Source organism: Toxotes jaculatrix, chromosome 23 (genome assembly GCF_017976425.1).
Source record: "Toxotes jaculatrix isolate fToxJac2 chromosome 23, fToxJac2.pri, whole genome shotgun sequence".
Lineage (NCBI taxonomy): Eukaryota > Metazoa > Chordata > Actinopteri > Toxotidae > Toxotes > Toxotes jaculatrix.
Genome location: NC_054416.1, coordinates 10,095,841 through 10,109,318, shown reverse-complemented (window position 1 = coordinate 10,109,318; position 13,478 = coordinate 10,095,841). Strand labels below are relative to the sequence as shown.

Below are 13,478 nucleotides of genomic sequence, written 5' to 3'. Positions count from 1 at the left end.
GGATCTGAGTTTAAATGTAAAGCATCCCCCCTTCTGGAGCGTCGTTAATTAACTCAGTGAATCTGTAGGTGACCCTTGACCTCTAACCTCCTTAAGAAGAATATCCCGCAGGAGATTCACTGTTTAACCTTTAAACTGCAGCTGGCAGTTTAAAAGTGAAAGCTTTCATAAAAGTAGGACAAATCTGCGGAACAAATAAAGATATCAATTAATGTGATAAATACAACAGATGACTTTGTTAATTGATTGGTTTTGTCCATCAGGTTCTGATGCAGCAGCAGAAGAGCAGAGCGTTCTATCGTATCCAAGCGACCAGGATGATGATCGGAGCCGGCAACATCCTCAAGAAGCACGCCGCCGACCAGGCTCGCAAGGTGACGCACTGATGTAAAATTCCTCCATTCTCCATTCAGCCTGAAATTCACAGTAAGAGAACATATTGCATCTGACACTGTGTGTGTTTGTGTGTGTTTTTTTTTATTTTTCCAGGTGGTGAGCAGCCATGAGACCCAGGCCCAGGAGGACGACCCTCACACCATCAGGATGGAGTTTGAACCCTCTTTGTACCAGTGCTTTGAAAACTGTGGCTCCCTGAAACTGACTGTTGCCAGACACGGAGGAGACCCTGGAGTTACTGTCAAGGTGTGTGTGTGTGTGTGTGGAATGAATGACGGTCGATTGTTCAGGAAACAGGGATTAAAGTGTGTGTATGTTTAAGTGTGTGTGAGTGTGTGAGGGACAGTTGCCAAGACATTCTCAGTCAGACAGAAGCAGACACCAGAGGAAACAAAAAGCTTCTCTGGACTGAGTTCACTCATATCTTTGGCACTTTTCCTAGTTTTAGTCTGATCTTACTCAAATCATGTTCTCCCCTCTAGAGGCTTTGAACACCCCTGTTCTCTCTTCTAGTTGGATGCTGGTAAAGGGATGGACGAGGGTGATGAGAGGAGAACTGGGAGACACAGTAGAAAACACTTTCTAAATTTTTAGATTTCAGCTTTTCTTTGAGTTGTAACTCAAAAAAATAAAAGACTCACATCTTTAGGTAAAGGCTCATTGATCCAGGGCTTAACGATAGCCTTACACTCTGAATAAGAGATTTTCTTTCAAGTCTCCCACAGAGAGTCTGTGTCTGTGGAGTCATGTCTGATCTGCTCATTATTACTGCAGGGACTTTATAAGGCTGTCGCTCCTCTATTCTTCTCCTTGTACACAAGTGAAACTGTGATGCAACATCAGTGTTGTGTGTAGAGGTATGCTGAAGGCATGGCCTCAGTCTGCTGTCTACTGAAGGCTGACTTTGTTCAGTCAAGTGCCTTATTTAGCTTACACACAGGCTCTTCAGGCATAGTGTCGGAGCAGTGCATTTAAAATGAACAAATTATGGATTTCTTTCTAAAGCTACGTGGCCGTGGTGGCCAACTTGTTGAAACGTGTTGAAAAGTTCCAAGAATCTGTTCACAGTCCGAGACTCAATGCAGATTTAATGCACTAAAACAGTTCTAAGCTTTTATATACTTTTTCTAAACTAAGATTTTGACAAGTGTAAACAAATATTATACATCATAGAATGGTTAAGTAAACTAACTAACATAAACCCACATTAACTGTTTTGGCAAATTGTAGGAAGTAGAAACGAGCTGTAAACACAACACCAGGCTTCCACATAACATGAAATGCAACACATCATCTTATCATTTTTCTACTTTTATAATCATGTGAAGATATAATTTCTCACATTTCCAATCTAAAATTTAAAAAACAGCACTCCATCATGTCTGACATATATGAAATTTGATCAAGCTGCAGCATACAGTAGTCCCAGCAATATCAGCTAGCTTAATGGATGTGTTCAAAAATAAGTCTGGTACTGTGTCACTTATACACATTTCATGAAGGGCTAAAAATAGAGCAGAGTCACCAAGAGGATGACTACAATAGCACCGCCAACACTGAGTCACTGGTTCAGCTTTGCATACAAACAGCCACAGACGATTGTGAAGTAATCTGAAATTTTACGGTGACAGAATCTGATCACTTTTTTCTGTTTTTAGTTTTTTTTTGTTTTTTAATAAGTAATGTCGGTATGTTTGCAAGCCTCTGCATAGGATGGAGGGGGTTAATAAACTGGGCACATGGTGAGAGGACAGAAAGAAAGGAGAGGACACAGGGAAAGTTTTGTTGTACTATCTTCAAAGTCTTTATTATCAGACTGTATCTGACCAGAGGGCTCAGTTTAATGAAGTTGTTTTTCTTGTTCTCTCTCACCCTCTGTTCTCATCTCCCCAAATGCCTCTCCTCTCTTTCTTTGCCGTCCTTCTCTATCTCTCTCTTCTTCTCTGTTCTCTCTCCTGCTCTTCCTCTCCCTTTGTGTTTATCTGCCCTCTTCATATCTGTTCCCTTCTGTTTGATCTTTGATGGCTCTTTTTCGCTCTCTCTGCCCCTCGTCTCACCCCACTTCCCATCTCTCTGTGTTCCTACCTCCCCCAGGTGGATTACCGCACAGAGGACGGTACAGCAAACGCAGGTTCAGATTATGAGTTTGCTGAGGGAACACTGCTGTTTAAGCCCGGAGAGACCCTCAAAGGTAAAAATAACAGTGACAACAATAATTCGTGACATATTTTCAAAAAACATGTCATTGAGACTGAGGCTCAAATAGCAGAGGTCATCTGCAGCACCCGAGGCAGATTTTTTTCTGCTGGCTTCAACAAAATGTATGATCATGAGGTTTTTTCTTATTGAAATCATTTTGACTGGCTCCATTAACTGATCTGTGCTAAAGTCAGTGTCCTGAAATAACAATTCTTTTACCAGAGATCACAGTCGGAGTGATTGATGACGACATCTTTGAGGAGGATGAGTATTTCTACGTGCACCTCAGCAACCCTCGCGTGGTTGGTTATCCTGAGATCGGCACCGTCCCTCTGGATGCTAGTGCCACACCCAAAGCCGTGCTGGGTGACAACCACACAGCCACAGTGACCATCTACGATGACGATCACGCAGGTAAGAGGGACTATAATAATAATAATAATAATAATAATAATAATAATAATAATAATAATAATAATAATAATAATAATAATAATAATAATAATGTTAAAGCACTAAGCCAATAACCAATCACTTCAATCAAATCATGACAGAGTAACTCACATCACAGCATCAGCCTCCAGCTGTTTAACTGCCTGTGTGAACGCTGGAACTAAAGTAGTATAACAAGCCATTTTTAATATTCTTTAATCAAATTACCAGTTCCAGTCAGTTGCGCTAAAAATTCCCTCAAGAACGCTAATATATGACCAAATAAACACAAGCCAAAACAAGTAGATGTGAAGAGCTGGTTCTGAATTGATGTTAAAATATATATGTTATGGTCAGCCCCTTGGTGTCTGTTTTTGAACTCTTTTTGGACTGTTCTGGACTTTTTTGGATTCTTTGGTGGGCTCTTGTTTGGGTTCTTTGGTTTTGTTTACAATTTCCTGTTTTATTTTGAAGTTATGTTCCTGGTGTGTCTGTTACCAGTTTGCTTCCTGCCTTTGTCCTTTTTCCTGCCTTTGCTGATTGTATGCCCCGCCCCGATGTGGATCACCTGTTGCCTATTGCCCCCCTGTGTAATTCAGTCTCACTGCTCCTCTGTCTCTGCCAGTCAGTTGTCCCTGAGTTGGTTCCTGTGGTCTTACCTCTGTTTGAACCTGTAGTTTTGCTCCTTTTTCTTTTTTTTTTCTTTTTTTTCTCATGTTTCCTGTGGACTTACCTCCGTTGCTTTGTTTGCCCCAAGTAAGAATCCCTGAGTTTTCCTTGGACTTTGTGTTTCTGTGTTTAATTCCTTTGTGGATGTTTTTGGTATTTCTGAGTTTTTTTGTAATTAAAAGACATTGTCACTCATCAGTCTACCTACTGTGTCTGCATTTGAATCCCTTCTCTTGAGTTCCTGGTCACAGCCTACAACACTATAAATGTGTACATCCCAGCAGCATGTTTTTGCTTCAGCTTTGTATTAAATTCACATGAATTCATTGCTTTGCTGCAGCATTTGGTCCCAGGATATCCACTAAAAGGTCTCACAAGTTCCAGTCCCCTCTCCCCTTTTTCATTTACAAGACTTTGATAACATCTAAAGAGAATGAAATTGCAGGGGGATGAGTGGAGGGTGGGCGTTTTCCTGCTGATTATTACCTTTTATCTAAAGATAGTGGGTGGTAACCTATTATCCTCTTACTATATATACTGTACACCTTGGAGAGCAAGCTAGTGAGTGAGAGCGTAGGTGTTTATTATCCTCATCTTTCAAGTCTTTCTAGGGCTTCTCCCTTGTGAAGTAATGTCTTTCTTTCTTTTTCAGGTATCTTTACCTTTGAGAGTGCAAGTCAGAGGGTGAGTGAGAGCGTAGGTGTGATGGAGGTGAAGGTGCTCAGGACTTCAGGAGCCCGAGGCCTGGTAGCCGTCCCCTATCGAACCGTGGACGGCACCGCTAAAGGAGGGGAGGACTACGAGCTGGCTGCTGGCAAACTGGAGTTCCAGAACGACGAGACTATGTGAGTACAGCGAGCGAGTCTGTAACTGTTATTTAAGCTGCTGTTGTTTGCCTCTTTGAATGTTTGAATTCGTCCACAATGTGAGAAAACGCTATGTCTTTCGTTTCCGATGCTTTCTGATATCAGAGACAAGTCATTTTCATGATTTTCCAGGTTGTTCTGTAACTGAACAGTCACATGTCTCGACTATCATTGTGTTTCGGTGCAGCTTCTCAGAAAACGCTGTTATGTGCCTTGTAAGATGTTTTTGTATTACCAAACGGTGACATGTTTTTTGGGTTGCCAATGACACATTCCACCCTCTGTGTTTCCTCTCTGTGTGATTGACTCTCATTCAGAAATTGCCGTGTGGGTTAACTGAGTGTTTAACATCACAGTATAAATAGCACTATTAGGTAGATAACAATGTAATAATGTCACTCTTTTAGGTGGGCTGCTCTGCATTCAAATACTTGCACACGCATGTGCACACACACACACACACACACACACTCTCACAAAATTGCTCTTGCGTCCTTAGGCGCATGCATTTTTAATATGCTGATGTTAGCGGTGTTAAATTGACCAATACATAAAGCGGTTGGGAATGCAGTTTTACTCAGCGCCTCCTGGGGCCTATAAAGCCAGTGCTCAGTGTTTGTGTGCGTGTGAGAGAGTGTGTGTGGTCTTATATATCTATGTGTATGGGGACCAGTTTGAACTTTAGATGGGAAGAGTGAGGTTTATTCATGCAGAGTGAGGACATTTTGCTCAGCTCCCTCTTCCTCAAAGAGCGGCTTGATTGACAAGTGTAAAAGCAGGGTTAGGATTAGGATATTTGAACACTGACTCCTGCTTGAGTGTAATAGTAAGTATAGTAATACAGATGTGTGTGTATAGCTCTTGAAGGTGGCCTAGGGGCAGCAAATGTTGGCAAAGCCATTCAAACGCTGTTCATGTTGCCCTCAGAGAAGGGCCGAGAAGATGGAGTGTGTGTCTACCTGTGTGTTTGTGTGTGTGTGTGTATGATGACAGTGTGTGCTCTTGCACTTCTATTCGTTTAACAACCAGTTTTAGTTTTTGACCTTGAGTGTGAGGACATTTTTTGTCCACAAAGGACCATTTTAGGGTTTAAAAACCCAGCTTTAGGGTTAAGATTAGAGTTGCATTTGGACATACATACATTAAGACGAAGGGCTGGGTTTAGGTATGTACTCTAGTTATGATGGTCAGAGACTTGGGAATGAAATATGTCAGTGAGGGTCTTCACAAGTGTAGGAGCCCAGCTGTGTGTTTGTGTCATGTCACACTAAAAATTCACTTAATGGTTTCATGGACAAGAAGCTCGCCATCTGACACCAGCCAGCCTCTAGGTAGGAGTGTCACTACAAGGGTGGTGTGTTTTTGGTGTGTGTGTTTGTGTGAACTGATGTACCATGTATCAATGATGCAATCACTGCTGCCAGTGAACAGAGAGGTCAGGGAGGGATGAGACAGGACTGAGGGGGGCTATAGAGAGAGAGAGAGAGAGAGAGAGAGAGAGAGAGAGAGAGAGAGAGAGAGAGAGAGAGAGAGAGAGAGAGAGAGAGAGAGAGAGAGAGAGAGAGAGAGAGAGAGAGAGAGAGAGAGAGAGAGAGATAATGTGGGATCGAGGCTGCCCTTGTAGCTCAGTAACAGTCTGTTGCTGGTGTGTCAGTATGGGAAACTAAACACAGGGCTGATGTGAAAGGAGCTGAGTGCAGCAGATTAGATGAGCTGAAACTGAAACTACTGTTGTTGTGTTACTCCTAGAAGAGGATTATAGAGATATTTTACCCTAAAGAGATTTTAAACTTTGTGGGGTCTAGAGTAAACAATAAGCAATTATAAGCATCCTCCTCTGCTGGGTGTGAGTTATTCTTGCACGACTTGTATTTATGAAGCATCTGAGAATCACTCTGGGAATCATACAGAAACTTAAAACATCTTTCCCTTTCATTAGGACACTACACCCACTTTTAGCAAGCAGTACTCAGAGCTAAAAAATATGTGCGATAAAGTGTTTTTTCTAGAAATCAGACTGGATTCAGTATATTTAAAAGGCTAACAGTTGTAGATCATTTGGTGCAGGAAAAGTTAAATAAAACACATTGTTTCTTTAGTAGAAGTTAAGGTTAAAAGTACATTTTGTTAAAGCTTGTAAAGTAAAATAATCAGCACACAAATTACTGCTCCTTTGTTCTTTCAGCTATGCTTATGGCACAGCTGAATGAAGGACATGAGGGGCCTGGGGGCTTTGGAAAAGCTGGATGAGCGGAGTAAAATTGGAGGAAAGTAGGCGAAGGATCGATACTCCAATGTTTCCATGTACAGGAGTGTGAGGAGAGGGAGTGAGGGACGTGGCCGAGAGGAAACCCCACTGACATATTGATTGGTTTCTCCTGTTGTTTCCCTCCCATGTCCACCTTTTCTACAGTGCTCCTTTTATCCCTCATTCTTAATCTCTCGTGTGCTCTCCCTCTCTTCACCCATCAATGCTCATCTGTGCTCGCACCTTGTTTTCTTTCTAAATCTCACCTTCTTTCTTTCTTTTTTTATTTTTACTGCCAGGCATACTGTATGTGTCCCCCCTTTCGACTTAAGATGGCTTACAATCTCCCTCATTATCAATATCCCACAAGCTCTTTCTCTCTGTTTATTTGTCCTTATTTTTCTCATCTCTCTGTTCTCATTTCTTCATCCACTCATTGAGTCTGCACTCCTTCATAATATCCCTCCCCCTGTTTATATTTGTGTCTTTTCTTGCTGTTACGTCTCTCTGTGTGTTTTCTCCTCCTCCTCTCCTCTTTTCATAATTGCTCTTTTGAGCCCCTTGTCAAAAGAAAAGCTGCTTCTATCTGCTGCACTCGTTTGTGTCTTTGTTAGTTGTCCTTGAATTTTCTCTGTGTAGCCACTTTTTCTTTCTTTCTTTCCTTCTCATCTCTATGAGGCGTTCTTCAACATCTCTGCTCCTCGTCCTCCCACCCCCCCCTACTTTTGTTGGTATATTTCCATGCAGGATGAGTTTTGTTGTCCCCCTTCTCTCCTTCTTCACCTTCTCCTCTACCCTCACCTCCCTGTCATCTCACGTCTCTCCTCCCTCCCTTATCCCTCGCTCCTGCACACCCTCGCCTCCTCTTCATTTGCATCCTCCTCCCTTTCACCTTTGCTTATTTCCTCCTCTTTTGCCTTCCTCTCCCTCTGTGACACCTTTTCATCTTCCTCCACCATCTCTTTCTCACCTCCTCTCCCTTCTCTGCACTTCTTCCTCCTCCTTTTTTTTTATCCCTCTCCTCATCTTCTCTATCCATCCATCTCTGTCGAACTCTTTACTCAGTGAAAGGGGGACTTACTGCCAAGGCAATTTAGCTGGATCATAACCCAGACATAACTCAGCATCCACACACTCCCTGCATTCTCTCTTGTCCCTCCTACAGTGTGTCCTCCTTCACTCACACATAATAGTTTTGTTTACCCTTTTCTTCTGTCTGATGCTTTGAAGCAACCCCATATTCATCTGTCACTTTTCTTGTTTACTCTGTCTGTGGGAATTAGCTTTCTTAAAAGTTTGAGAAAACAGTAAAGTGTAGTAAGGGTGATTTAGGATGGACTCGGGGAGGGCTTCAGTGGGGGAGGGCTTGTGGGCAGGTGCTGCTGAACATTCTTGGGGAAAATCTGAAAAGCACTGGAGCTGAACTGACAGGAGCTGAGGAGAGGAAAAGGTCATCTATGCTCAATTCTCAATTTTGTTTCTTTTTTTTGCTTCTGTTCATAAGAGGTCAGAGGTCAGGATTCAGCTGAGTGCTCCCTGGAGCTGATAGGGATTTGACATCTTGCTCAACAAGGTGGATGCTCGCTGAAATGTGCACATGAAGAGGCGCTCCACCGTATTTAGACATGAAGGTCAGTTTACTTGTCATGGGGAGTACTACCCTGTGCCCTTGCTCTTAAATACTGCTTTGAAAAGATTTAAGAGCATTCAGAAATGCTCCTATAAAACGCTCTTAACTTCTAACATCCATCGCTATTAGGAAGCAGGGTCCTGGGTGTTTACCCGACAGGGAGGGACTAATGCAAAGATGGTCCTGTATTGCATGATGGTTAGTGTAGCATTTTTGGAACATGATGGAAATACAATACTAGGTGTTACCCTTTTAAAATCGGGTCCTCTGATTTAAGACTGTTTGCTAACCAGTGCACCACCCTGTCATTCAAATGAATGGGAATATAGTGCACCAATGCAAAAAATAAGAGTGAAAATTGGTGTGCCAATGCCTTAAAGCCTGGATAGTAGTGGACATTAATTTCCACAGAGAAAATATCTTTTCATACTTCAGTCTTTAACTGCACATGCAAGGAAAATAATAGATGGAGAAGGGAAAGAGTGAAGAATGTGGTGTTGTAGAGCAAATGATGAGGAGAAGAAAAAGGAAGCTGTGTGTGTTTCATGACTTAATGATGAAGCAAGAACAGAAGTGATGGAGGGAGGGAGTAAATGAATGTGTGTGTGTAAGTATGTTAATGTCAGTATGTTATTTTCTCACTTGAGGAGAATTGATTCAGTGTCACTGTGGGAAGTCACACAGATACAGCACACTGCACAGTGAATCTATATTTATGCACTGTGTGGACGCCCATTATATACTGCAGGAATGAATTAATTCTCTCTCTGTTCAGTCAATTAATGCTTCTTTTATTAATCTTTCTCTTGTTCGCCTACGAGTCTCTCCTGATTTTCCCCCCGTCTCTCTTTATCTGTCTGCAGCCCTGTCTCTGTTTTCTCTCTGTATTTCTTGGTCTTTTTGTTAATCAGAGGGCATGTGTGAGCAGAAGTCAAAGGCAAAGTGGACAGTGTGTGTGTGTGTGTGTGTGTGTGTGTGTGTGTGTGTGTGTGTGTGTGTGTGTGTGTGTGTGTGTGTGTGTGTGTGTGTGTGTGTGTGTGTGTGTGTGTGTGGCAAGTGTGTGCATGTGAGTGAGCTCAGCAGGACCAGTTTATTCTTAGCCTTCCTCTGACCTGCAACTCATTGTGTGTGTGTCTGCATGTGTGTAAATGACTCTGTGTGTGTGTGTGTAGTGCTCTCCCCTAGCTGCTCATTATAAATTTCAAACAGGTGCCGCCACCAAACTGTGTCGACGCCTGTTCAATTACTGCCTTGCCCTGTGTGTGTGTGCGTGTGCGTGCGTGTGTGCGCACACATAAATATGAGTGTGTGCATGCACTCAATGCTTTACAAATGATGCGGCATTGATCTTTACTATGTTCCTGAAACATAGTACATGCACATGCAGCCACCAGGATTGTTGCAAATTGCTGTGATCTACTGCTAGCTACATTAGCATTGTTGCGTCGAGGTGGTGCCATGTAGTGCAGTGCCTAGTTATGGTTGCTAAGCTTTGAATGGCCAGCTGGAGGAACCTCATCATGCTCTGCAGACAACAACACAATTCAACAGGCAACTTTCCACTCAGTCAGAAAAGAATCTGTTATTTGGTTTTCTGAAGTGCATCACTTCACAATATTGTGTTTCATGTACTGTAATCCAAGCTTCCTGCCATGTTGCGTTTATGTGTTAATGAAGCCCAAACACAACGTCTTAGCATTTTTGACAAAGCTGTCAGAAGAGCTGTGATCATACTTTAGCTGCTGGTGAAGGAGAAGCTTGTAAGTTTTAAACAACACATTCTCCCTTTGGCGAGATGTTTTCTTGGAATCAAGTGAGAGACGGAGGAAATAGGAGGAAAGTGAGAGCGTGAGCCTGTGTGTGTGTGTGTGTGTGTGTGTGTGTGTGTATATGCATGTGTATGTGTGGGTGAGTGCGTGTCTGCGCGTGTCACAGTGCTTGTATAGTGTTTGATATTTGCAACCTGTTTCTCCGTCTGTCACCAAAGTAGGGTGACTAACCCAAAGCTGTTCCCAAAATAAAACATCCTTTGAACTCCAAATCCCCAAGAGCTCTGCGCTGTATGTGTGCGTAAGAGTGTGTGTGTGTGCATTCAAGTGTGTGTCTTTCTGTGCATGTACATAGAGATGCATTCATGTTTGTGTGACTGTCTCAGCTTGCTTGCTCCTGCAGGTGCATGCGTGTGTCAACAGATCACTGTATTTCTGCACAGTCATTTTTTGTTGTCATATTATCTGTGCTGCTTACCCCTGCACATGCACACACACACACACTCACACACGCTTTAGCATCTTTTTGCATTCTCCAAACAATCAGCATGTCTGCACATTATGTCCTTCCTGCTTATCGGTGCACTGCTCAGTAAATTGTTTATCACGGTGCTTCAGGACAAGCAAGGCAGTGTTTGACCAGTTGAAGCTAAAACAATTAGAATGATACTGAAGTGGATGTGATTTCTCTCCTTACATCTCAGGGCAGCGTTCTGTCCCACAAAGGATCTGATATTGCCTGTTTATATCCATCTTGTAGTCTTGTAACTGCAGTGGGCTCTTTATGTAATTTACATGGGTGTGGCCATGTCCCATTGACAAAGGCTGGAACTTGTCGAGCAGAGGGGTGGACTAGCAATTTTTGGACGTTTGGATGTTTGCACATTTGCATTGTGGATAATCCTGGGACCTAGCTATTCAGTTATTGTATTGCACAAATGACTATACACTTGTGCAGATACAAAAATTACTTTAGCAGTCTTTTCTTTATAAGCATTAGGACCTGGCAGTAACAAATAGCAATAGCAAATTACACTGATTTATCTTCTCAGATTGGTATAAGTTGTCTTACTAATCACTACAGCCAACATGAGCGATGACAAAGAATTAGGGTGTATTGCACAGCAGCTTGTAGTAACTCAGTTTACACGAAAGGCTTTCATAGACATATTTATTCAGTTATATATTTGCAGTTACTCTGCTTTTTAGTTGTTATATTAATATCTTTTCCTTTCTCTTAATCATAGTGTAGGGATATACTCTTTGTTTTAACTTCTTCATATTTTTTTTATATTATTAACTTTATAAGTGACTGTCAATATGTTTTTTTTTTGTTTTTTTTTTAGTACTGGGCAGGAAAAGAAAATGTGAGGGGTTTGCATTCTTTAAGCACAACTTCTCCAACAGTCTGTCTTGCCTGTCTTGCCTGTCTTGTCTGTCTACCTGACATGCTAAATGTATTTTGTGGTTTTGGTGTGATAAAGTAGCTTGTGTATGCTTTCCATCAAAACTCCCTCTGGTATTTGCACTGTTGTTTCATGGATTGCTTTATTGTTTGGTCTTTGAACTGACCCTTTAGTTCTGAGTTACGTTTTAGCTCAGCTGTGGCGTGTGTTTACGTGTTTTTGGACATCTTAACATTGCTTTCTGGTTAATAAAAGATTGAACAGCATTTTTAGTTAACATATGTGAATAGAATTGTAATCTTTTTGACGCCCAGACCTGTAATACATCATCAGTCCAGTTATATAGTCTACAGTAGAGCTAGTGTAGAAAATACAGAACTGTACAAAAGGGACTCTTGAAGCTTTAAATAAGATTAGACAGTGAGTAGGAACAGTATTCCTGTCTATTCTACACAACGCACATCCTTTCTGGTTCAAGTAACAGCCTGCTAATGGGCAGATAAACACTTTGAACTTCCCCGTTTCTCTGCCTCCCTCCATTTCACCCTTCTCTTCGTTCCACTGAAGAACGTCAGGATTCCTCTGTCTCTATAAGGATGACAGGGTTTTCTTTTTCTATTCTTCTCTCTGTTTGTTGCCTTAGCAACTTTTGATCCCACCGTACCATTGTCAGCACAACAAAGAAGAGACGACAGAAAGGGACAGAAAAGTAGAAAGAAAGATAACGAATAAAAGGGAGAAATTATGGGAGTAGAAAGAGGAGCTTTGATTAGTGGTTTTCTTCTAAGGATTTGTTTTTCTCCTGCCACGTGTCTGTGCTGAATTTTATACTCCCTGTTATTTCTCTCCTCCCATTTTCTCTCTCATTGATTTCATCTCTCATTGAATTTCTGTAACAATTCTTGTCAGATACTAAAACATCTACCACTGTGAGCGTGTGTGTGAGAGAGAGAGAGAGGGATACACGTCCATCATTTGTTCTTTAATTAGTAAAGAAAAATATTCATTGGCCAAATGGATTATGAAGATTAAACGAGCAAAAGAGCAAATCACATTTTGGCGTAGTCATGGTCTGCCTGACAGAGAGAAAGACGAAGGACTGAAAGAGATAAAGATGGAAAATATGACAGAGTCAGAGAACAAAAATGAAGACGGAAAGGCGAGACGAAGGAAAAATAAAGCCAGCCTCTCTCCATATTTTTCATTTTCTGCTTTTCTCTTTTCTCTCTTTTCTGCCTCTTCTTGTTTCTCCTCCTCCTCTTATTTTCTCTCTCTTCAAACCCCCCCCTTACCCTTCTCTTCATCTCCTCTAATGTCAGAGCAGTCACAGTTAAGTAGCTTAAGTCAACATCTTTAACAACTTTAGAAGCTTTTCTGTGTGTGCATCCATTTCTCCTCGTGTGTGCAGGCCCCTGTGTATTTCAGCTGTGTATTAAAATCGATGTGGCAGCTATCGTCTGTTGTTTGCCTATTGACATTTTTCTCTGTACTACAGTAATTCGACTGGCAGCCTCACACACACTTACCCACACAGCACCCCTGGCTTCCTTTAAACACAAATTCAACCCATTTTAATCCCTGCCTCTGGCTCCTCTCTCTCTCTGTCTTTGTCTTGCTGTATAACAGTAGAAAAGTCTATATTGAGTTGTGGATCTCAGGCGAAACCAACCACCTGACACTTAAAGTTGAAGTTAAGGATTATATAGCTCTGGTTTAGACAGGTGAATTGAAAGGTGGAGCTGCTGCAATGCTAAAATACAAAACAACTCTCAGATGAAGCAGCTTTGACTTTGAAATGACAACCCTGCTGCCACTCTGTGTCTGCCTGTCTACTGTTTTACCCCTGTTGTTGTTGTTGTTTCC

General features: G+C 41.9%; 1 protein-coding gene across 3 annotated transcripts in view; it reads left to right on the top strand.

The window, feature by feature from the left end:
* Positions 1-13,478, top strand: part of LOC121176690 (sodium/calcium exchanger 1-like) — a 98,236-nt gene that overhangs the window by 53,435 nt on the left and 31,323 nt on the right. For all 3 annotated transcript variants that reach the window (XM_041030731.1, XM_041030732.1, XM_041030730.1), the window contains exons 7-11: positions 264-374; positions 490-642; positions 2,491-2,587; positions 2,818-3,009; positions 4,349-4,541. In XM_041030731.1, coding sequence (XP_040886665.1) covers positions 264-374; positions 490-642; positions 2,491-2,587; positions 2,818-3,009; positions 4,349-4,541 — 746 coding nt within the window. The remainder of the gene's footprint in view (positions 1-263; positions 375-489; positions 643-2,490; positions 2,588-2,817; positions 3,010-4,348; positions 4,542-13,478) is intronic.